The following is a 25,014-nucleotide window of genomic DNA, read 5'->3' as shown; positions in this document are numbered from 1 at the left end:
GCCAGATGAGATGGAAGTTGGATCTCCTCTCCTTGAGATCATTCTCCCTGCTCGGACCCCGGGAGAAGGGGCTCTACCGGCTGCTGGTCAGCGCTGGAGCAGGCTTCGGTGGATGCCGGGAGCCGGGGCGCGCCTCGCCGCTGCAGTCACGGTGCGCATCCCGCTCTCCGCACACCGAGTTTGTGGGAGCTGGGCGAGCCGGGTGCTGTAGGTACCGATCTGCCAGGGGCAGGACGCTCTCCTGAGAGGCTGAGCAGCTCCTCTCCGCAGTCACCTGTAGCTAGGCGCTGCTTTTCTTGCATTACTCTGAAAAAATAGCTATTCTCTAGCCTCGACCCCTTCCCGCGTGTTTTCCTTAAGCGAACCAAATTTACATGGAGCGGGAGAGGAGGCGGTGCTGCGTTTTTTCAGAGGGCTGTGGTATTTGTTTTTGCTGTCGCCTCCCTGTGCCCCGCAGGCCTGGGAGTGGGGGACTGGAGGGGTACGGAATGACGGCTCCCCTGCCCCCGCCCCAGGGAGGAGCCTCAGCCTCAGATGAGATGCGTGTTTCACCTTCGGGTTCGTCTTCCCCAACAGGCGCTGGGAATACGGCAGCACCGGTCGCCGAGGTGTCCCGGCTTGCCGCCCATGACTCCGATCGCCGCCTACGATGCTCGCTCACGGTTCCGGTGCAGAAAGGCAGCGGCTCCCGTGTGAAATGAGCGGAGGGGATCTGCGAGCGGGCGGTGGGAGCCGCTTTTGCGCCTTTCGGAGTTGAGTATGGAGAGAGGTAAAACAGCTACCTGAGCGCGAAAAAAGACCCCAACCCACCAACAAGTAGCTCTCGCCTGGCAGGGAGGCACGGAGAGCAGCTGGAACGCGGCGTCTGCCGCCACGCACAGCCGAAACCCGCTGGAGAAGAAGAGCAGCTCGCTCTCCTCTGCAAAGGTATTTGGGGGGCGGCGAGGAGGAAGACGTGTTGGCGGGGGCCAGTCGGGGGGAACCCGGGACAGCCCGGCGCTGGGACCATCGGCCTTTCACCGCGATGCACGCTCGTGTTCGTGATTTGTCTGACAAAGTAGCGAGCCGAGCTCCACTCCAACAGCCTTTCCAAGGGTGTGCCTGCTGTCGGTTTAATGAGGGGCTTGGTATTTCTTCCCCAAAAGCAATCCTCCCCTTCCACATTAGAGATGGGAGGAGAAGAGACAAACCTCTAACCCTTTTCCGCAACCCCTTCTCCCCTCCTCCAAGCTGTTACGACAATAAAATATAGATGCCCATTAAATAATTAACCGCAGACTTTCTATTCCATCCCCCGCGAGGGAGAGCGGGGTGGGAGAGGTGGCGGATCCTTACGCGGGAGAAGCAGCAGTTCTATCTTCGGTAGCCTGTTCGCACGGGAAAGGGGGAGAGAGCCCGGAGCACTACCCAGGGCGGGCAGGCGGGAGAGCCCTGCCCGTAGCTGCTGTCCGGCGGTGGGTGGCCGCGGGGCCGAGAGGTGCGCGGCGGCAGGAGGTCGAGGAACGGAGAGCGTTGGGGTAGGCAGTGGCGGCGCGGAGTAGCTTTCCCCTCCGCTCGGCGATGCCTAGTGGGGCTTCTCCTCGATTTCTTGTTTCTGTTTGCGTTCTAGGCAGAAGAAGCTCGTCCACCGCGGACCTGCCGGCGACAGGCTGTCTCCCCGCTCAGCGACCGTTCCCCTACCCTCTCACCCCCTCTGCCGCCTCCCGAGCCTTTCCCAGTCATGTCCGACCCGGAGAGATGGGGAAGCTCGAGGACAACGAGAGGGTGATCCTCAACGTGGGGGGCACGCGGCACGAGACCTACCGCAGCACCCTGAAGACCCTGCCGGGGACCCGCCTGGCCCTGCTCGCCTGCGAGTGCCGGAGCGAGTCCCCGAGCGGCGAGGAGCCGCCGCCTCCCCCGAACCCGCCGCTACCACCGGCCGGCGGGTGCCCGGAGCCCGGCAGCGGCTGCAGTCCCCGGAGCAACGGAGGCGCCAGTGAGTTTTTCTTTGACCGGCACCCGGGGGTCTTTGCCTATGTGCTCAACTATTACCGCACCGGCAAGCTGCACTGCCCTGCCGACGTCTGCGGGCCGCTCTTCGAGGAGGAGCTGGCCTTCTGGGGCATCGACGAGACCGACGTGGAGCCTTGCTGCTGGATGACATACCGCCAGCATCGCGACGCCGAGGAGGCCCTGGACATCTTCGAGGCGCCCGACCTGCTGACGGGAGAGCCACCCCCTGATGGTGACGACGACGACCTGGCTGCCAAGAGGCTGGGCATCGAGGACGTGGGGGCAACCGCCGAGGGCAAGGGCGGGCGTTGGCGGCGGCTGCAGCCCCGCGTCTGGGCACTCTTCGAGGACCCCTACTCCTCACGGGCTGCCAGGGTAAGCGCCGACGGCTGGCGCTCCCTCCCGAGGCAGCTGGGGAGGTTGAGGGGCTGCCAGGGGTGTGCACATCATGGTTCCCTGCATGGGGAGGCAGATGTGTGGGGCGTCGAGGGGAAGCTTGCCTCAGCTGGCTTGGGCATGCAGAGGCTGTGCCTTGGTGGGCCACTGTGTGGGGGTGATGTTGGCCCCTGTGGGGTGGTTGTGCTTGTCCCTTCCACATCTGCAGGTGATGTCAGTCTGTGAGGGGATTCTGCTTTGCCAGTGCCCCACCTGGGGGAGCATACATGAGGTGAGGTGGGATTTGTGCCCTGAGGATCCTCCAAGGGAGCCACACTCACCCTCCTGGCCTGGGGGCGTGGAGGTGCATTCCCTGGGGGATCCATTTGTGTGTGTGCAGGCAGGAGCAGCCTAGCCCCAAGGTGCCCTTGCCCTTTCTGAGCACCTGCATAGAAGCATGTCTGGGACCGGGGCAGCTGGCCCCACCAGTAGGCTGTCATCCCTCTCCTAGCTGTTGGAGGTCTTGGGTTTGGGGTGACCTGGTGACAGTATTGCTGGAAAGTGACCTCAGCCCTTTCCCAGCTTTGCTCTGTCTGCATTGGGAGGTAATCTGAGTTAACAAAGTAAGTGTGGTTGGGTCACCCTGAGTCCTCCTCCATTGATTTCTCAGGATGCCCCTCACTGAGGGTATAGGTAATATCCACTGTTTAGGTAAGGATTTTAGATTTTGATGCTGACTACTTTCTACTTTGATGCTCTGGATTTTAGTGCTGTCTTTTAGTTGCTGTTGTCAGTGGTCATGTGGGCTTGCCTTCTAACCTAGGGCTTTGGAACAAATGGTTGTAACTCCTCTGGGAGAAACATACAGTGTTGCCTCAAATTTACAAACAAGAGGAGTAACCACCAGCAAATTCTCCCTGCAATACAAGAAAAAGAACTTGTAATTGGAATTGTTTGATTATAAAATGGTAATAAGTGGTTTGCAGCATATTTACCAGGATTCCTGTGAAGTGTTCAGAGCTAAGCCTCATCCTGCAGAAAGTGCAGCTCTGGTGGGTGTCGCCTACTGATCATTTAAATGATTTCACGGGAAGTCTCACTGATATGACCGTGAGTGTGTGGTTAAGTGAATTCCTGAGTAGTACTATGGCCTAGTGCAGTCTCTGTGAAAGCTTAGTGAGGTAAGTCGAACAGGAAGTTAAAATCCTTGTCATTACTGCTGTCACTTGCCAAGTGAGAGTGGTGTTTATGTTTTTGAAGGTGCCCACCGATACATTTTCCCTTGACAGCTGGCTCCAGCTGATACTTGAAATAAGTTTTTAATAAAAGATTGGTTCTGAAGAAAAACTGCCAGAAGTGTCTATCTCTGCTCATCAATGACACGTTGCTTGCATTTTATAAGCTGTCTGACTCCTTAAGAAAATGTGGCTGTCAGTTACCTGACAAAACAGTGGTGTGCATGGTGCTTGTGCTGCAGGTTGTCTTTCCTTATAATGTTGTGGAAAGTGCCAATTCTGCAGTTTTCATGATAGGCAATCTCTCTGCTCAACTTTGCTGGAGAAATGAGGAGTACAGAGTAAAGATTAAATGGAAGGTATCAGGAGAAATAGGAAGATAGGCATGCTGATTGTAGCTGCCCCCTGGAACTGTAGCTGTCACCGGGGGGTTCAGTTTGCTTTGGTCCACTCTTGGACAGAACCTGTGGGCACTTGCTTTCCAAATTTTCCATCTGTACCAAACCATTCTGAACCAGCAGAGGCTCAGGTAAAAATCTTCTGTGTTTCTAAAATGAATGCTGGAATTTAGACCATAATAGAAAACTGTGATGTGACAATATTAATTTCTTAAAAGATATTTACATTTCTATAACTTAAAAGCTGGTTTTAAAGATTGTATTCTGCCTCCAACTCCAGGCAGACAGAACAAGGTGGTGTTAGAACTGCAATGACAGTGTTTAAAGTCAGGGTTTTAATTTTCTTCAGGGCTGCTGCTCTGAACTTTGATCTTTCATGTAGGAAGACAGCTTCGAGAATTGTCAAGTTTTAAAGCATTAAGTAAATGTGTATGTAAGGACTAAAGACTAAGTGCACTTAGTAAGCACTCTTGAACACAGTGATTAAAGGTTATGGTAATCTCAATTTGGAACAGAGATGTTACTTTCACTTCAAGGTTTTCCCACACCTGAAATGAAGACATTATTTTCTGAGTATTTTGGCGAATACACTTCTGGTTTGTATCAGCTGAAATGATGACTAACCCCACTATCACTTGAGTGAAATCCTGGGCTTTCTGAAACCAAGACAGAACTCCGTGAACATCAATCTTTGCCTCACAGCATGAGCTATTGACTCACACACACTTAGATTATGATAAGGCTGCTTAGTAGTAAACTTTCTTGATAACTGTGGTAATTTTTTTTCTTTTTAGCATTACTGCCTGATTTAACTTCAGCAATGGCTTTTCTGGGAAGTATGGTGATGATAAAAATGGGATATTTTCTATTAATGAAATTATACTTAATATTTGTGATTTTCTTTATCCTAAAAATGTGATCTCTAAAAAGAGAAATTTATAGCAATTCAAATACAAGTTGCCATGGTAACCTACTGGGGGATAGTGCACACACAAGAATATTCTAGCAAGACCATCCAGTGATGTTATATAAACAGTGGAATTCTTTGTTGACAAGAATGTTTACTTCATCTAAGATTCTAAGGGAAAATTTCAGCTTTCAGTGTGTGCAGTTTGATACTCATACAGTGACATCTACTAAACATGGGGGTTTAAAATATAAAATGTAAACCATGTACATACAACTGCTTGGAAATCTGCAACACCTCTCTTTGCTTCTCAAGTTCAGGAGCCACATCTGAATATTTTGTCTGTTTTCATCTTATCATTTTGAATCTCATAGACTTTAAATTAGAGTACAGTGGTACTCTTTTTACTCCAGGCTTAACAGAGCAATCCTTTGCAAACTGCTGTTGGGTGGAATGCTATTATGTAGAGATGGAAATACAGGAGGAGGAGGATAAGCACCAGGCAACAAAACCTTTCTGTGTGATGGTTTAAGCATCTCTGAAACAGACACTTACCTGAGCCTTATCTGAATCAAACTTGTGTACCGTGAGTTTTGCTGGGTAATACCTGTACAGGATTTTGGTATACTCTGATGGCTTATGAGTGCAAGTACTCATTATGCTTTAGTTAAGTGTAAAGCTATGTCTAAGTGGTTTAAAAGAAAGTGCAAGAGGCACAACTAAGCACTGAGTTTAAAAGTGCCTGCAGCTACCCAGCAGGATCTACAATGGCAACACTAGTCTCAGCTATTGTATTTCACATTAATTAAGCTTTTAACGCCTTTTGCTTTTGAGTAATAGTTGAAACATGACTCTGCTTGAAAAAGTAATTAGTATTTGTCATTGATTTTACCCAAGGATTATGGATTACTGCTGCACTTAGTGCAGGAACTCAAAATGTCCCTGCGATTCACAAAGACTACAGCACTAACTATATCCTTTTTTTCTGAGAAGGTTGTAAATCTGTTCAAAGGCATCAGGGGAAGTGCCTGCAAAGTTGGGAAGCTCAGCAGCATGGGAGTCAGTGTGGCCCAGGGCACCTGAGTAGACACTGCCTGCAGCACCTTTGCCGTTTTTTAGCAGCTGAAGGCACGTTGCCCAACCCTTTTGCTGTTCAGACTTCATTTGCAAGGAAAGATTATAGTTAACTTGGTTTACAGGGAAGGTGAAGGACTAATTCACAAGTACTTGCAAAGTTTGCTGTAAGTGTTCACTGAACCCTGAATAAAATCACAAAAGCCTTGCAGCCTAAGACATCAAGATACTTGATCCTTGCTAGTGTGCTTACAAATACTGATCTCATGCTGCTTCCTCGTGAGGGGAGCTGGATTGGAGTGGGGAGTGCAGTGTTGTTGGGTAGAAATATGAAGTTCCCATCTACTGCTTTCACAGAATCATAGAATGGTACGTGTTGGGAGTGACCTCTTAGTGCAGCCCCCCTGCCAAAGCAGGATGACCTAGAATAAATCACACAGGAACATGTCCAGGCAGGTTTTGAATGCCTCCAGAGACAAATGCCACAACCTCTCTGGGCAGCCTGTTCCAGTGCTTTGCCACCCTTAAAACAAAGAAGCTTTTCCTGTTGTTTACAGGAAACCTCCTGTGTTCCAGTTTGTGTGCATTGCCCCTTGTCCTGTCATTGTACAGCACTGAGAAGAAGTGAAGTTACATTTTTGGAGACTCCATTCTCTGCCCCATAAGATCTGTGCCAGCTTTGAACATTTGGAAAGTCAGCTGAAGTGACTGAGATCAGAGAGGGAGAAAATACAACTTTACATATCCCCTTGGGAGGGTAATTCTACATGAATTTTATTGGAGAGCATTCTTATCAAAGACGACTTCTTTCTTTCTTTGGTTCTTTCTTTGCATTTTCTCCAGGTACCTAGATACCTGGTCGTGTGCTGTGGTGAATGACTGGAGTGGCTTAAACTTTTAGGGCTTTGTCTGTGTGATACGCAAGATGTTTTTTGGTGGAAGCAATGCTGACAAGATGTTCTGAGATGCCATGAATGAAGTGAAGATGTGTTAATTTCAGACTATATGATCCTAGATTAATAATGAATAGTTCATAAATGAAAATCCTTTCTCTCTCTTTTATTCAACAAAGAGAGCAAGTATTCTGGCATTTCATCATTTTTAAGTTATGCAGACATCCTGTATCTGAAAATGATAGGAAACAGTGAAGAGGGATAAAGAAATTGCAGAGAGGTTATTCCTTTTGCCATATTGCTTACCCTAATCCTGAATTTATTAAGTGGGAAAATAATCCATTAGATGAAACTGGTGAAAACCAGTCACCCTCCTTGAAGCATTTAGCCTATGAGGGCTGCTGTTGTTAAAGAAACAGCAAGATTTGTTCCTAATGGCAAAAACAATGCATGAGTGTTACAGATACTCACATAACTGTAGCTTCATGTAGACCTGGGCTGACTAACTTGCATTTTAAGTAATTGTTGCTAATCTACTTCTGATGTGCTGGCTTTTAACAGACCTAATTGGAAACTGTAGGTTAATACATGAGGTATTCAACATAAACTAGCTTGATCTACCTTAAATGTAGATGGCCTTTGATGGCAGTGACATATCAGTGAGGTGAAATCAGCAAAATTTCTGCCTCCCGAACTTCTTCCTTTACAGCTGTTCTGCCTGATGCTGCTAAGTGTCTCCATAGAAACAAGCCATCTCTTGGCTTCCTCTTCCCATTGAAAACAGCCTTCTCACTGGCACTTATTCATCTGGGAAAAGCATTCTGTCGCGGGTCTGACATAAATGCTGCAAAGATGATCTGTCCTATAATTTCAGAAATAGACGCTGTTATGTGCATATGCATCAAGCCAGATTCATCTGCCAAAGGCTCTAAAACATTTTGTCTAATGGATTTAGGCTGAATTTGCTTTGGTGTAACCGAGAGTGAAAATTAGCTTAACATATAGAGACCAAGATAATAATGGTGTGAGAAGTACTTGTAGTTGAAAAATCTGGCAGAGCACGTTCCCTTCTTCTATGTAGTTAACATGCAATGTACTAGCTGTCACATGTGTTTACAGTGGTAAAACTTTCTGAGAGGTTTACTTTGGGGACATGAATTTATCTTCAAACTGATTAAGATGGTGGTGGAAGGAATAGCTCATGCCTTCTGCTGAATGTTGTTTAAGCTTCAGTGCTACTATCAGATGAGGTATCACAATGCTACTATCAGATGAGGTATTCTGCATTGTCACAGGATGCAGTCAAGATATGAAAAAAAGTGACGTCAGCAAACCGGTAGCTCCAAAGTCCCTGTATTCTTACAGTGCCTGCTACTTAGTCCAAGGTAAATGTATCCATCTGTACTTTGTGAAGAAGTCAACATATTGGCTTTTTTGGTGAACTTGTGTTGACCCGTCATCAAAGAAGTTCAGAACTCAGACTGATCCCAAATCCTTGATTAGTTTCCTTTGCTATAGGAAATTTAAGATATTTTAAAGGAAGTTCGTGTAAAGCTTGATTGTCCTTTGCTCCCTCAGCATCCATTCCCTGATGCAGAAGGGTCAGATGAAAGGAAAAGCATTCCTATATAAATGTTTGCCAGTTTAATAGTCTCTTATGGAGTGTTATCCGCTGATTTTGATAGGGAAGAAACAAACTCTTCTCGTTATCAAGTGCTATTTCAGCACTCTTCATTTCTCAGAGAGTCCTCCTACTCATCCTGCTCTTCAGACTTGTGGCTCATCTTGGGGAAACATAGTTTGCCTTAGCCACAACTGGAAAGAAAAGATTTGTGCTGTCTATTTAGCACCCGGTGGGCTTAGTATCTTCTCTTTTAATTCTCTTTACTAAACTCTTCCTTAGGCCTCCTGGCAATGTGATTTACAAACAATTGTTGATTCAGTGGAGAAATTTGTGGGGATTTTTGCAGTTTGTTGGCTTGGGGTTTTGTTTTGATGTTTTGTTTGTTTATTTGTTTTGTTGTGAGTAGGCAAATAAAATATAGATATGGTGATGTTGGGAAGACCAAGCTATTGGTTATCGTTCTGCTTAGTATATTTCTTGTGTTGATATAATTCCTTTACAGAGACTCATTCTTTCACAAGCACACACCCTTTCCAGTGTAAATCAGTAATTGCATAGGAACAAAAATATGTTTTTTAAGGCAATGCTGGCAAGGCTATTCAACAATTGCACGTGGAGAGAAAACAGGGGAGCTACCTCCATTCTTACTTACATGTGCTGTTATTTCCAAAGAGCCTTTCTCCTGGTGCAAGGGCTAAAACATGGAGATATTTCACATGCCAGAAATAACACGCAGTCGTGAACACAATACATGATTGTGGAAATGTGCGTGGACATACTAATCTAATCTTTGGCAGTGTTGTTGGCAGTTGGCAGTATTCATCAACATGATAAAAGGTTCAGGTTGTAGCAAGGGCCTTTTTCTTCCCTCTCCTGCCATACACAAGTATCTGTTGCTATAACTAAATGGGGGTTTTGTTAGAGTGAGCTGTAGAAAGAGCTGCAGAGAACAAACGTGAAACCTCACTGTTTGGTTTGTTGCACTGTTGTTATTTTAGTTATCTAGTTTTTTAAAAATTCTACAAATGTGTTAGTTAACATCTCGGTTGGTAGTTCGTGATGACTAAAGCACTTTTGAAGGAAAAATCCACTTCCATCTGTTAATCAGTACTGTTAAAAATAGAGTGCCATCTAATCACATGAAATACAATTTCATGTGATTTGTGGTCTGCTTTACAGAACTTTTGACTGAAGTGTTGGCTTGAAGCTTAAAATCCAAATTATTGAATTTCCCTTTCTGTTCTTGCCTTTAAGCTGAAAATTCTGAGATGTTGCTGTGGTTTGGGGCTTCAGTCTTTTCTCATTACAGATAGCCTTTTGTAGTTTCTCAGGGAACTATTAGGTCTTTGATATGCTCCTGCAAAATGCTGTAAATGGAGCAGAATCTCTTGCCCCAGTGCTCTATGGTGTGGTAGAGTTCATTAATGTGCATTAAATATACCAGACTATTATTTAGTCTGGTTTCTGAAAAAAGTATAGCTATCCAAGTGTTTACATTTTCATTAATGTATAGCTCACAAATTCACTTTTCTGAAAAAAACCACACCTGTGACTAGTCTTTGAAAAAAGGGGAAGTATCCCTCAAAGTTGTGGGATGAGTTTTGATATTTGTAGGGTACTAGTGTCATAGAAGTAATCTTTGTAACTGCTTAGTCCTTATCCTAAAAGATGTGGGATTTTAGACCCACAGATACCAAGTGCTGAAACTCAATTAATGGCTGAGAAAACTTTTTTTTTTCAGTGAATTGCACTGGAGAAGATTAAATTCCACAGAAGGCCACAGAGCAGTGCTGTGAAATGTTGTGTACATGTTGCTGTAGCAATGAGCAGCACAGGCTGAGTTCCTGATGGTTTCACAAGGGGACATCACTCTGGCACTGCTGCAGTGCTGAGATTGTTCAATCATCCTCAATGGCAGCCTGCTGGCAGGTTCTTCTCAGTAGAGGGAAGACTGATGTCTTCTAATCATATTTCTGTTGGCCTCCTCAATTTCTCAGACCATAAATATTCATAAAATATATCAGTCTTTTATATGTTCTCTAATATAACATTCAGAGTAATTGAGTATGTAGTAATTAGTATTTTATATAAAGCTTGTGCAATAGCAGAATTATTTTTTTATGAAGTAGTGGACAATGTAAATGATATTTTAAAAGTATATGGAGATGTGGACATAAGCATTCTTTTGTTCTTAAACAACACCAAAGGAAGTCACAGAATTACAAAATTGTAGGGGTTGGAAGGAACATCTGGAGATGCCCAGCCCCTCTTCTGACACAGGTTTGCCCAGGTCAGGTTGCAAAGCAAAGCTTCCAGGCAAGTTGTGAGTGTCCAGAGAAGGAGAATCCACAGCCTTTCTGGGCAGCCTGTTCTATGTTCTATTAACCTCAAAGTGAAGAAGTTTGTCCTTAAGTTTCAGTGAAGTCTCCCGTGGTTCCAGTTTATACCCATTGGCCCTTGTCCTATCACTGGGCGCTGCTGAAAAGAGTCTGACTCCATACTCTTGACCTCCACCCTCATTAGGGTGCCCTAATTAGTCCTTATTTTCACATAGATATTCAATAATTTCTATACCCTTCAAGTGAGCTATTTTATCTTCTGCATTGTCACTTGGTAATACTTTGCCCTTATGAATGGCAATCATTTTTAATAATTGGTTTCAAGTGTGTCCTAATTTTCACAAGATGTTAATTGTTAGGAGCTGAAAAAGAAAAGTTAGGTTTTATTAAAAAAAAAAAAAAAAAAAAAAGTCATCCCAAATGTTGTGTAAGCTTTTTTCCCAGACATGAATTTTGCAGTACTCTGAGTTTAATCCAGATCTGTTTTAGGGAATACATACATAGAATACATAGAATAAACCAGGTTGGAAGAGACCTTCAAGATCATCGCGTCCAACCCATCAACCAATCCAACTCCGCCCAAGCAACTAACCCACGGCACCAAGCACCCCGTCAAGTCTCCTCCTGAAAACCTCCAGTGATGGCGACTCCACCACCTCCCCAGGCAGCCCATTCCAATGTGCAATCACTCTTTCTGTATAGAACTTTTTTCTAACATCCAGCCTGAACCTCCCCTGGCGCAGCCTGAGACTGTGTCCTCTTGTTCTGGTACTGCTTGCCTGGGAGAAGAGACCAACATCCGTCTGTCCACAACCTCCCTTCAGGTAGTTGTAGAGAGTAATAAGGTCACCCCTGAGTCTCCTTTTCTGCAGGCTAAGCAACCCCAGCTCCCTCAGCCTCTCCTCACAGGGCTGTGCCCCAGACCCCTCCCCAGCTTTGTTGCCCTTCTCTGGACACCTTCAAGTCTCTCAATGTCCTTCCTAAACTGAGGGGCCCAGAACTGGACACAGTACTCGAGGTGCGGCCTAACCAGTGCAGTGTACAGGGGCAGAATGACCTCCCTGCTCCTGCTGGCCACACTGTTCCTGATGCAGGCCAGGATGCCATTGGCCCTCTTAGCTGCCTGGGCACACTGCAGGAAGGACCCTTACTTGTCTTCCTGGTTTCTGATCATATTTGGGAAGGGAGTTTTCTTGAATTTTCACTTCTAAACCTGATATTTACCTTCAGTTTTCCATTTGAATTTTAGGCTACAGTTGATGTTGAAAAACATCTGCCCCATATGGGGACAGGCTGCAGGAGCTGGGGGCTGTTCAGCCTTGGAGAAGAGAGAGCTCCATGGAGACTTCACAGCAGCTGTACAGAATCTGAAGAAAGTTGGGAGCATTTCTTTTACATTTAAGCTGGAGGAGGGTAGAGTTAGACTGGATAATAGAAGTAAATTCTCTGCAGTGAGGGTGGTGAAACACTGGAAGAGGTTGCCCCGGGAGGTTATGGATGCTCCCTCTTTGGAGGCATTCAGGGAAGGTGTCCCTGCCCGGGTAGTGGGAGGGTGGTGGGTGGTGGTGGAATTAGATGATCTATAAGGTTCCTTTCAACACAAATCATTCTGTTATTCTATGATTTGTGCATTAGTCTGGGAAATTATTTAAGCAAATTGTTAAAAAACTTGGTGGCAATGGAGTTTTTGCCCTCCACAGCTTCTTGATCAGGGGAAGTGGAGAGGGAGGTGCTGATCTCTTGTCTTTGCTATCCAGTGACAGGATGCATGAGGATGGTTCAAAGCTGCATCAGCTGCTGCCAGCTGCTTCCTAGTGCCCAGTGCAACTGGACATTGGAAAGGACTGCCAAAGATGAAAGCTGTGACTGGTGTAGGGTCTGTGCTGTGATGAACTTACTTGGTCAGGCTAGGAGGAACATGGAGAGTGTAGAGGGGTTCAGGTTTATGTCTTTGCTAGGCAATAACATCTGTGCTTCACCACACCACTGTGATTCACCTTGCCTGCAAACTGGAAAGGTACAAATGTTCTCTTACCTTAGAAAACAGAAAAAATAACTGAAACAAAACAAACCAAACACTATACTGTGCTGAAATACTGCAGAAAAAAAAACAACAACAAAAAAAAAACCCCAAAAACAAAGGAGAATTGTATCCTAGTTGGTGACTGTCAAATACAGCAAAGGAGAGCTTAGGTACTTTTTAAAGGAAGTTGGGTATTGTTTTCTGGTTCCTGTGCCCAAAGATCTAGGCATGCATAATCACCCCATGGTCCTTTGTTGGTTTTGTTTGTTTTTTTTTCCGTGCAGTGGATCCACGGTGGAGGTTAAACTGGGACTGTGTAGTCATTTGGGTATATGCAGTAATGAGAGGAAATCCTCATAATGTATGACTAATTCTGTTTGCAGAGCAGTTGGAAAGTGCATTCAGAGAGGGAAGCATACATCCCACACCTGACCTACATGGAAAGGAGAAAACTTTGGAATCAGTAAGCAAGTATTGTCCAGGCTGTGAACTGACTGAGGCAGGGTCTACACGGGAGAAGGCTCTTCAGTGATGTTACTAAAAGTTGCTTTGTATCAGGGGAACACAAGGAGATGAATGAAGGTGGGTTTGACACGGATACAGTTGTCAGCGCTTTTCTGGTGAAACTTAGTAGTAACATTTCTGAAATAAAAGGGTTTCAGACTTTAAAACACCTGAATCAATGTAATTCTCAATCTTCCTCACAGATTGCTGTAGGTTTTCGAAGGCATTTGGCATTAAGTCCCTGCAATTAAATTCTGGCACAATGTAGTAGAGAATCTTAAAATAAGAAATATTGGTCAATCTCTACAGCTGACTTTGCTGCCAAGTAGATCTGCAGTTTGTTAAATATTTTCAGTGATTTAATATTGATTCTTGATTGTGTTCTGTAGCTGCTTTTGAAATGCAGCTGGGTGGTGAGCCTCAGGCACCAGCTATGGCAAGGGAAATGGTTAAGCTTTCAGGCTGTACTTCTAGGGGGTACATTTTACCAGATTTTTTTTTAAAAAAAAAAGAAGAAGAAGAAGAAGAAGAAGAAGAAGAAGAAGAAAAGGTAGAAGATTCCAAACAAATGTCCAATGTGAATAATACTTATGATAGCACTTGTTTTATGTATTTCAGGACTATTTGCATTGGTTAGTGAAGGCTAGTAGCTATTCTTTGCTGCTTTTTCGTTATCTGTGCTCAGCTGTGTAGGTGATCAGTATTGGCTAAGCACATGGCAGTCTAACAGTTGAGTTCCTGTACATTTTGGTGAGAGATTTTCTCAAAGAAATGGATGATACCTCTTCCTTAATTCTGAAACAACACCCATCTTTGTGTCCTGCTTCTTATGTGCAAGAACTTTAGCTGAGGGCTCTTCCTATACAGGCAAACACATTTTCATGAGCAACATGTTTAACAGTTTGTTGTGAAACAAAGTCAAATATTTTGATAACTGGATCAGAAACCTTAATGGTTCTGTAAGATGGAAGCCATGTAGAACAAGTGTATTGCTGTCAATATTGTTGAAATGTTTTGAAGATCTATCTTTACAGATGCCTGAGGCACCAATGATGTTGGTTTGAATAGTCCCTCTTCCTCCACAAACACCTGCTCCCAGTTTAGCATTACATTACCTTTACATGTCAGGGAACCTGCACTGAATAACTACAGAAAATTTTGTAAATAGTTTCACTTCTAGCTATGTCTGGCCAAGATTTGAGGATGTCCTTGAAGCATGTGGTTAATGTGACTGAATGAATTCCAAAAGATGGCAGCTGACAAGTGCTAAGTCTGCTGTGATCATGGACAGGCAAGTGGTCTCTTCATTCACTGAATTGCTTTGGAACAGGATGCAGGGTAAACAAGTGAGCTCAGTGTCTTTTTCTATTAGGAATCAGCATTGCCTATAGACTTGACAGGAGAAAGCTGCCTTTTTGGCATTTCTTCTGAGATTTGTGAGGTTTTTTTAATAGATGCATGAGGCAGGGCTGAATTTCAGCAGCTTTTCCTTACACAGAGTAATGTCTGATCGTAGCATAAAAGATTTTATTTAGGACTGATTGCACATTCCCCAGCAATGGGAAGTATTTTGTATTTAGCAAGAGAAAAATATGGAATTATAGCTTTGTAAGCCTACTGCACATGCCTTCTGTCCTGAACATGCACCATGTTGAAGTGCAAGGTTCTGAATCTGACAAAGCTGGATTCTGAATCAGGAGTGTAGTAGGACAGATTGCATTTCACATTAATTGTGTAGCCTTAAAAAGAAACCTTCCATTACAGGAGTTTAGCATGAAAAAAGTAGTTCCATGTGTTCCTGTGATGGAGTGGGTTCAGAGGAGGGCCAAGAAAATGGTCAGAGGTTGGAGCACCTCTGCTATGAGGACAGGCTGAGGGAGCTGGGGCTGTTCAGCCTGGGGAAGAGAAGATTCTGGGGAGACTTAAGAGCAGGATGCAGCACCTGAAGGGGGCTACAGGAAGGTTGGGGAGAGACTGTTTGCAAAGGCCTGCAAGGACAGGACCAAGGGCACTGGCTTCAAACTAGAGAAGAGCAGATTTAGATTCACAGTATCACAGTATCACTAAGGTTGGAAGAGACCTCGAGGACCATCAAGTCCAACCTCTCACCACAGACCTCATGACTAGACCATGGCACCAAGTGCCACATCCAATCTCCTCTTGAACACCTCCAGGGATGGTGACTCCACCACCTCCCCAGGCAGCCCATTCCAATGACAAATAACTCGCTTGGTGAAGAACTTTCTCCTCACCTCGAGCCTAAACTTCCCCTGGTGTAGCTTGAGAATGTGTCCCCTTGTTTGGATGTTAGGAAGAAGTTCTGCACCATGAGGGTGGTGGAACACTTCAACAAGTTGCCCAGGGAGGTGATTGAGGCCCCATCCCTGGAGATATTCAAGGTGGGGTTGGACAGGGTTCTGGGCAACCTGACCTAGTGGAGATGTCCCTGCTGACTGCAGGGGATTGGACCTTTGGAGGTCCCTTCCAGCCTGAACCATTCTCTTATTCTATGAAATCCTTTGCTTGTTATAAAGATGTTAACATGTTAACAGTTTTGTAGGTTGGAAATATTTGCAGTTTGCTGTTGCATTGGTTTGATCTGTGTCTGTGAATCTTTCTGAAGCTGCATCTGAGTGGCAAAAGCCCAGTACACCTCTATAAGCTTCAGTGTGTGATCATGTACTTGAACTTGCTTTTGATTTTTTTGGAGTCAGTAGGTAAAAATCTTGACACTGTGCTTGTGCATAACCTCTGAAAAGGTTATGCTGCCTCTTCTGCAGTATTTGACACTTTTGAGATAGGACATTTGGAAGTTAAATGCCTGGAGATAAAACACCTATGGCACTGAGGTGTGACTGTGTTAGAACACTTAGAGTTAAGTATGCAAACATATGTACCAATATTATACTGTGGGGATTTCCAAGAAAATTAAACATTGGGTTTTGGGTTTTTTTGTGTGTGTATGGTTTGGTTTTTTTCCCCCAATTTATAGGAAAGTGAAAATGAGGCCTGTTAAAGAGAAGAGGCTAATAAGAGAAATGCTTGATATCTCAGGAAACCAACTAAGTAGCATTGAGATTTCTTTTTCTTTTATTTCTAGCTCATCAATTTTTTATGAAATAACCTTGGATAAAGTGATGCTAAGGGAGGCTGCACTGTACATTGTGGACTGGTATACTCCAATCAAGGCTTTTTTCCCCATCTCAAACCCTTCTTTAGGGCTGCTGTTATAAGGACACTGGTACTGCAGCAGTAAGAAAGTGTCCTAAAGAGGCTTTGAGGAATCTCAAATACCAGCTGATTCTGCTACTTTTGTAAATGATGATAACATTTTAAAGTGATTGGAGGCTAAGAAGGCTAAGGTGAGCTGTAGTCTATTGTGGCATAAATGATGTAATTTTTTTTCTGCATATCCCAGTGCAGCGGATTCCCCCTTATTTAATAAAGGAAAATATTATTCAATTAGAAGCTTAACAGACATGTTTCATAAGCCCTGATTCCTCCTTTATTCCTCCTTTGATCTAATATCATCTTTGGACAAAAGGTAAAGTCTAGAAGAAACTGATCAACAAAATCTTCATTAAAAAATTTTCCAGCCGTTGTCTAGAATACAGGAAAGTGATGATCTCTGTAGTCCTAGGCTTGAATTAATACTTGATTTTTAGTGTCTTAAAATCTATTGAAAACTTGGCAGCAGACTACTGTTTATTAGATCTGTAATTTTTTTTAATTTTTTTTTTGGTGGTGGTGGAGGGTAAATTTATATTCTGACAATGAAAATGTGTTTGTGATGTCTAGTGTTATGGTTTACAATGTATTTTCAGGCTCATAACAATGATGTTGGCTTCCTCATTCCCTTAATGTGCCTTTCTGTAACTGATTCTGGATAAAGAAGTCATGCTTGTGAGCAGTCTGCAAGTGAAAATCCTTTGCTTGCCTGCAGCAGTCTGGTATTATTTTTGGGGGGAATTTTCACAGTGAAGTATTTCTTTTATGGATCGATACCATTATAAAAGCTGAATAATTTTCCTTAGCTGTGTGTCACAGGTTAAGGCTGGGCTGGCCACTAGATGAGTGACAGATGTTCTTTATTAACCTCTCCCCATCCGAGAAGGGGAAGATAAAGGGAATAAGGGAGAGAGACTTATGGACTGGAAAAAAAAAAAAACAAACAGCTAAAACAACAATAATAAACACACACACACAAAGAACCTATGAAAATATTTAAATATATGCAAATATACACAAACCCAGTAGCAAAGTCCCTCAGAGTCCAGGCTAAACTCTGTGGTAGGTGGGAACTGGATTCAGAAACTCATGGATTAGGACTGAAGATAGAAGAATGAACAGAGACCTGCTTGGATGCCAGCCACAGAGGAAGCAGGCTTGACTCTTGCTCCCCCTCAGCTTTACGTGGAGTGTGAGGTACTTGGGATGGAATACTTTGTTGGTTGGTCAGCTTTAGGTCACCTGTCCTGTCCACACCACCCCACAAGTGCAACTTCTTTGCTTATGACTCTCCCTTTGGACACTGCAGTGCTGTACACAGGATTTAGCAGTGACCTGGGTCTCCATAGAAGCGAGGACAAGTGAGATCCTTTCTACACGGCAGTCCTTGGTAGACACTCTCAACATCACTTGCTGTCACTTCCAGAAGCAGGCACTGCCTGAACAAAAAAATCAAAGAAAATTATTAACTTCAGAAATTGCAGTCACTTAGATGAGACTGAGCTGAAAACTAAAATCCCTGAACAAAGTATTAGCTCGATTCTAGTTCAGAGCAGGACACCAATCTTCTGTCTTTAAAGATGACACCCTCAATGCTATCAGCTAATATTGGTTTGATATGAAGAATTAGAGACAAAAATGAGCAGATGAACAAGTGACTTGTAACATAAAGTACTTTGTTGTTTCACTTCTAGGATACAGTTTTGTTACTGGGTTTAGGAAACTTATTTTGTATCCATTCCAGTAAGGTGAAGACTCAGAAAGGCAGAAAAACTTGCGAATGAAGCCTGGAGATCTGCAGAGCGCCTTTTCCTCACTTATAGATGATGGGCACTGAATTGTCAGTCTTGACAACTTGTTTTGTCTTTGTCCACAATCAGAGAACTTTATGAAAATTGGAATTACTTTGGAACAAAGAGGAAGAAGCAGAACTACATGAAAATTGCTATGGGTGAACAATGATTTTATGGCAGCTTTCATCAGAGATTCACTTTGGATTCCCAGAATGTTAGTAAATGAATCATCATGCTTGTTTCACAAATTTGTTAATTCGTGGAGCAAAATAATTTTCTCTTGGCCATTTCATTTTATTTCCAATTCACTTGGCTTCCCCTCCTGCCCCCCACTTTTTTTTTTTTTTTTTTCATTATCACTTGAGAAATGTCTACATATAAGTTGAACATTTCTCCTCTGTAGAAAGAAAACATTCATCAGCAAGGCTCCATTCCATGAGGGTAGCTCTTTGCATCTGTAGAGCAAGTGGTACAACTCTTGAGGGCAGATATCTGATCATGCAGAACAGTCATAGAATCATAGCACACAGTGGGTTGGAAGGGACCTTCAGACATGGGCAGAATATGTAGGCAGAGACCATATCCTTTTAATTTTTTTTCCCCTTCTAGTAGGTGGTGTTAAAAACAAAATTAAAACCCTCTGCACACTCACAACTCAGCACTGTTAAATAGAATGGACAATATTTTCTTTTCAGACACGGCTACTTAAAACTACAGGGAGAGCCACCTCTGCTTTTTTTTGTACCATTTGCAGACCTATCCCTATTACAGAACCCTCTGCACAATTTCTGCTTGAAAAGTTCTCAAATGTTGTGGTGTATATATACATTTTTAATTTTTTTAATTTACTTTTTTTCCCAGCTAGGTGGCCAGGAGGTGCAGTTCAGAGCTCCTAAAATACAGAATATAATTTCCCCATCTTCTTAACAGTTCAAGGTACAGGCCTAGATGATTAAAAATAGCTTGAGAGATGCATGCATGTGGACAGAGGCAGTCCCCTTTTGAGTGTTCAAAATAGAATTCTGAGTTAGGTACTTGTGCTATTTCGTTGTTCCTATATAAGCTGCACTACTGAGAAACAAGCAACGTGTAAAGTAGAAAAAGAGTGAATTGTATTTGTGGCCTAAATACAGAGCTGTCAGATTGTCACTGGTTTAAGCAAATTGTTTGCTGAAGCTGGTTTAGCTAAATCAGTGTAGCAAGCTTGTATGACCATGGTGCAATCAGATTAAGAGCGCCCAGTACAGCTTTAGCTTAGTTTGGCTTCCAAACCAATTTTCCCACACTCAACGGAATGCACCAGAGGCAAACTCTGATGGAAATATGTCAATTTGTGAACCAGTTTACCTAAATTGGTGCAATTTCTCTACAGGCCACTTGTGTTAAGGTGTTCAAACTCTCATGAGATATTCTAGGAAGCCACCATTGTATGCCTAGAGCTGTTGGTTCTGCTCCTGAGTGCAGATATGTCTGAATGCACTTGCTTCCAGTTTGCAATGCTTTTCTGGAAATTAAAGTCTTAGAGTGAAATCAGATTGAAGGAGGCTCAGCTATTCACACACTTTCTTCCAAGCCACTCACTGCTCCCTCTGCTTTGTCTCTTTCCTCTGTAAATCCAATACAAGCTGAGACTGTTGTATATATGTGTATGTGTGTATCGGACTTGGCATTTTGGACTTTTCTGTAGGAACACTGCTAACAATTAGGGTTTCCCTCATGCTACTCCACTAGAGATAGGAATGAGTATCCCACACAATTCTGTCGAGTGTGTGACCTCATCAAAGTCAAATGTAGGTTTAGAAAGATTGAAAGGGTTTGTTTGGTTTTTCAGAAAGTCAGTCAAATCACATAATTTCTATTCTAGTATATCTTATTAATGTTAATGAGGAAGAACTGTGACAGCTGCCAGTATATCCACTGGAATTTATAAGATCACAGAAACACCAACTGATTTTTTTAACTTTTTTTTTTTTTTTTTTAATTTATGATGAATTTCCTTCTTGTTTGACATGCCCCTCAAACACACAAGAGAGCTACTGCATGCTTTTGGAACATGCTGTGGCGGCATGAACCCTGCTGAGGACAGATCTCCAGATCTGTTCCTTCATGGAATCACAGAAGTTTAGGGTTTGGAAGAGATGTCTAGAAGTCATTGAGGCCAGAGCAGGATCACCCAGGGCAGGTCACACAGGAATGATTCCAGAAGGGGTTTGAAAGTCTCCAGAGAAGGAGACTCCACAGTCTTCTCTGGGCAGCTTGCTCCAGGGCTCCATCACCAAATCTTTTCAAAGATTTGAACCTTACTGTAAAGACATTTCTCCTCATGTTGAGGTGGAACCTCCTGTGTTCCAGCTTGTACCCATTGTTCCTTGTCCTATCTCTGGGTGCCACCAAAAAGAGCCTGGCACCTTCATTTTGTCAGGTATTTGTAGACATTGTTCAGATCCCCTCTCAGCCTTCTGAAGACTAAACAGCCCCAGGTCTCTGAGTCTTTCTTCATAGAAGAGTTGTTCAAGTCCCGCAGTCATACTTGTAGCTCTCTGCTGGACTCTCTTCAGCAGGTCCCTGTCTCTCTGGAATTGGGGAGCCCCAAACTGGACACAGTATTCCAGGTGTGGTCTCAGCAGGGCAGAATTAGAGGGGGAGGAGAAGCATATCAGTATCAGTGATAGCTATTCCCCCCATAACACCTCAGATTCTGCCCTTCCAAGCTGGGAAGCACATGCTGGGGTGGCTGTGCTACACAGGAGGATTGATGTGAGGCTGGGATGCATTCAGAATCCTGTAGTAAAGAGCAGGGTTGTGTTTTGCAGTGGGTCACATGCAGAAGCATCAAAGGGTGAGGTCTGTGTGTGGGGCAGTGAGAGCAGTACTGAAGGAGCAGACATGGACAGCTTCTTGGATGGAGCTGTGGAGGTCCATGCAGGTGCAGTCTTTTGTTTATCCTTCAGGGCTTTTTTGGTGGTAGAGTAAATGACACACCAGAGCATCAGCAACCTGAAAAGATGGCTTTCTACTTGAAACAACAGATGGCAATCACAATCAAAATGGAGGCCAGCACATTTGCATTTTGAGAGGAACGTAAATTGTCTCTGTTCAAAAGGAAAGTAAAGTAGAAGCTCTACAGGAAGCCGCAGACTAGTCTGCAGCAGGCACACAGCTGCTGAGCTGTGCTGAAGTGATGTTCAAGTGGTAGGCACTGTGTGCCTGTGCAGCATAGTGGTATCTCTGCTAATTTCTCTTTACTTCATGAAGCTTAACAAATTCCCTAACTGCATATTCTAGTTTCACTGTTCTAATTTTTGATAGAAGAAACTTTTTGGGCTGAATTTTGCCTGTTATTCTCTGCTTCATTGAACATCTCCTTCCCACTGCTGCACACCCCACTTCATTTTAAGGCAGTGAATGCATCTCTTTGTGTTCAATGTGGGGCAGGAGGCTGTACAGTTATAGCTTTTATATAATTTACTCATCTTCTTAGGATCTTTTTGTCATTGTAGATGATACACCCATGCTTTCTTCTATGGGAAATGCTATTATGCATGATATGTATACATACATATACTTTAAATGCAGAACTTACAGTAAGAGGTATCTATTACAATCACAAAATTAGCACCCTGAATTAAAGAATACTAAAATTCAGTATTTAGCAGGAGCATCACCCCTAAGTATATGTTTAAGATGCAAGACTGTAGTGTTGGATGATACTGTTCACCTAGTCAGCAAGGGCTGTTGCCACCTCCACAGGTTGTTCACCAAACTCTGTTGCATGGCATAGCCTTGCTTGTAGGTAACTGTCAGTTTGTCATATCCTTACATTGTCTTGAAAATTTTCTAATGAATTCAGTCTCTGTAGACCAGGCAACCTGATATAATCAAAAGCGCGGACCCCACGGTGCACTCTGAATTGCTCCCTTTCAGGATCACTGTGTTAGGTTTCCCTTTATGTGGATTATATCTATTCTGTCTTTGTGTGAAGTGAAAACAGTCTTGTAACTTGGAAAGGAGAAGGATGTTCTTTTGATAGGCTGCATTTCAAAGAAACAGGCTCAGGGATTAAGTGAAGGATAACATGGTGATGCTGTAAGGGGCACCTTGGCTGCCCCATTATAGACTAAGACACCTTCTTAATATTGTTGTGAGCATCACTGCCATTTGTGTCCATCTAAGATGACATTTTGTTCTGGATCATTGATTATACGCCAGGCTGGGCAGACAAGTTGCTGCAATGTGGTGGTGCTCAGCAGGGCCAAAAAGGGTGTAGAATAAATACAGACCATCTCTCAAAAGCCATGGACTGCCTTACAGATGTTGCCAGTATAAACAAAACACTATGGGAAAACTGCTTCTGAAGGGCAGCTGCCTGGTGCCATTTTGCTTTTCTAGAAGATGGGAGCCAGCCCCATTTTCTCAACTGCATTTAATGGCTTCACCCATTCCAAAGAAACCATCTTGTAGTGGACGAGGAAGAGATTGACTAAATGTCATTGGAAATGTCACAAATAGGAAGGAAAATCTTGCTTTAAAGTTCAAAGCATCAGGTCTTGTCAGCAGGACTCTAACTAGGTCATGCAATGTGCGGCTGCTTGGTATCACTCCATGTATTTTATTTCATACTTGTATTATGGTTTCCAGCAAATGAGAAAGGTTGTGAGAGCCACTTTTCCACTTTGGTGGCTGCTGATATGGTGCCTTACCTCATACTAAAGCATTGCTTTAATTAAATTGTATCCTAGATGTAGTAGGATTTATTACATTTTTGAGTGTTTTTAAACCACTATAGGATCTGACTTAGAAGATAAATTAATATTTCATTATTTTGACCTCTAAGGACATACAGACTTTCAAGGAGATTGTAGATTTCTGGTCACAGGAGTTTGGGAAATGTGTATTTGCCAATGGGTTGTGAAAATAGACTTGTAGAACAAGGAGGTAGTCTCAGGTAATAGGTTAAGGTTTTGGGTAGTCCTGATAAATTTGTTTTTGCAAGCATTCTTACTCAATGTTATTTGCAGCTGTTTAAAGCACCAAGTGACAGAAGTAGTTCCCTCTAATAGAAGTGTTGGGAGTTAAGAGGGGTAGGCCAGCATAGACTGAAGCTATTCTGCATTCATGTGTAAGATTAAAAAAGAGCAGTAGTCCACCAGGAGAGCTGGCTGGGAAGTTGCCCTACAGTCTCTGTTTGCTCATTATGAATTTCTGCTTCACAGCTCCTGGTCCTAAAGCAAGCTTTAATACGTTGGGTGGGGTTTTTGTTTGTTTGTTTTAATTCAAGTAGACTCTGAAAGATGATCAAGGATATTCCAGGTCCTATAATTTTGGCCACATCAAATCCAGTGTAATAATCCAGAGTAATATTTATGAGAGACTGAGAGCCCTGGGGCTGTTGAGTCTGGAAAAGAGAAGGCTGAGAGGGGATCTGATCAATGTCTATCAACAGCTGAGGGGTGGGGGTCAAGTGGAGGGGGCCAAGCTCTTGTGGGTGGTGCACAGCAATAAGCCAAGGAGCAATGGAGACAAACTTGAACAGAGAAGGTTTCAGCTCAACATGAGGAGAAACTTCTTTGGTGTGAGGGTGGCAGAGCCCTGGAGCAGGCTGCCCAGAGAGATTGTGGAGTCTCCTTCTCTGGACCCTTTCCAACCCCACCTGGATGCATTCCTGTGTGGACTGCCCTGGGTGCTGCTGCTCTGGCAGGGGGTTGGACTGGATGATCTCTGGAGGTCCCTTCCAACCTCTAATGCTCTGTGATTCTGTGATTTCTGTCTCCCAAACCATGATTTACAAGCCTACTCTACATAAAAGATGGTGTAAGCCAATTTGCACCTCTGTATCCAGACTCCATGCAAGAAACTTATACAACATTATAGATAATCCAGCGAGGTATCTAAATGAGCACAGGGAAAGTAAAGACATTTATGTGGTTCTTATGCCAAAAATACGTCATATTTATTGAGAGACCTAGATTTTTGTCACAGAAAATTGTAGCAAGATTTTTACCTGCAACAAGATCTGAAAATAAGTTTTGAAGAACTTAATAATAAAACCCCTCCTGGAATACCCTCAAAAACTTGGAACTCAGGTGGATTTTGTCATCCATGTATCTTAGTATCATTCAACTGAATTCATTCTCCTTCTGCATTTGTCATGCCTTCTGATGCTGTGCCTTTTCCTGCCTGTGCTTATGCAGATAAATGCCTCTTTAATCTGCTTCCATACTTTCCTGAGTCAGGGTAATATTTTCTTGTAGTGTGTGTATCATAGTATAGTATCATAGTATCAGTCTGGGTTAGAATAGAATAGAATAGAATAGAATAGAATAGAATAGAATAGACCAGACCAGGTTGGAAGAGACCTTCAAGATCATCGTGTCCAACCTATCATCCAACACCACCTAATCAACTAAACCATGGCACCAAGCACCCTATCAAGTCTCCTCCTGAACACCTCCAATGATGGTGACTCCACCACCTCCTCGGGCAGCCCATTCCAATGGGCAATCACTCTCTCTGTATAAAACTTCCTCCTAACCTCCAGCCTAAACCTCCCCTGATGCAGCCTGAGACTGTGTCCTCTTGTTCTGGTACTGGTTGCTTGGGAAAAGAGACCAACATCCATCTGTCTA

At 43.6% G+C, this 25,014-nt stretch overlaps 1 protein-coding gene across 11 annotated transcripts in view; it reads left to right on the top strand.

Moving 5' to 3' along the window:
- The first annotated feature begins 329 nt into the window (after window positions 1-329).
- KCNC2 (potassium voltage-gated channel subfamily C member 2) overlaps window positions 330-25,014 on the top strand; it is a 99,932-nt gene continuing 75,247 nt past the window's right edge. For 4 of the 11 annotated variants that reach the window (XM_054178373.1, XM_054178382.1, XM_054178379.1 and 1 more), the window contains exons 1-2: window positions 334-927; window positions 1,610-2,370. In XM_054178373.1, the coding sequence (XP_054034348.1) occupies window positions 1,738-2,370 (633 nt within the window). In that variant the 5' untranslated portion in view covers window positions 334-927; window positions 1,610-1,737. Of the gene's footprint in view, window positions 928-1,609; window positions 2,371-25,014 lie in introns of all 11 variants that reach the window. The other 7 variants (XM_054178374.1, XM_054178375.1, XM_054178372.1 and 4 more) reach the window with 6 other exon arrangements.

This window comes from Dryobates pubescens, chromosome Z (assembly GCF_014839835.1).
Source record: "Dryobates pubescens isolate bDryPub1 chromosome Z, bDryPub1.pri, whole genome shotgun sequence".
Taxonomy (NCBI): Eukaryota; Metazoa; Chordata; class Aves; order Piciformes; family Picidae; genus Dryobates; species Dryobates pubescens.
Note: the sequence above shows the minus strand (reverse complement) of the source record. Positions and strands in the feature narration are given on the sequence as shown.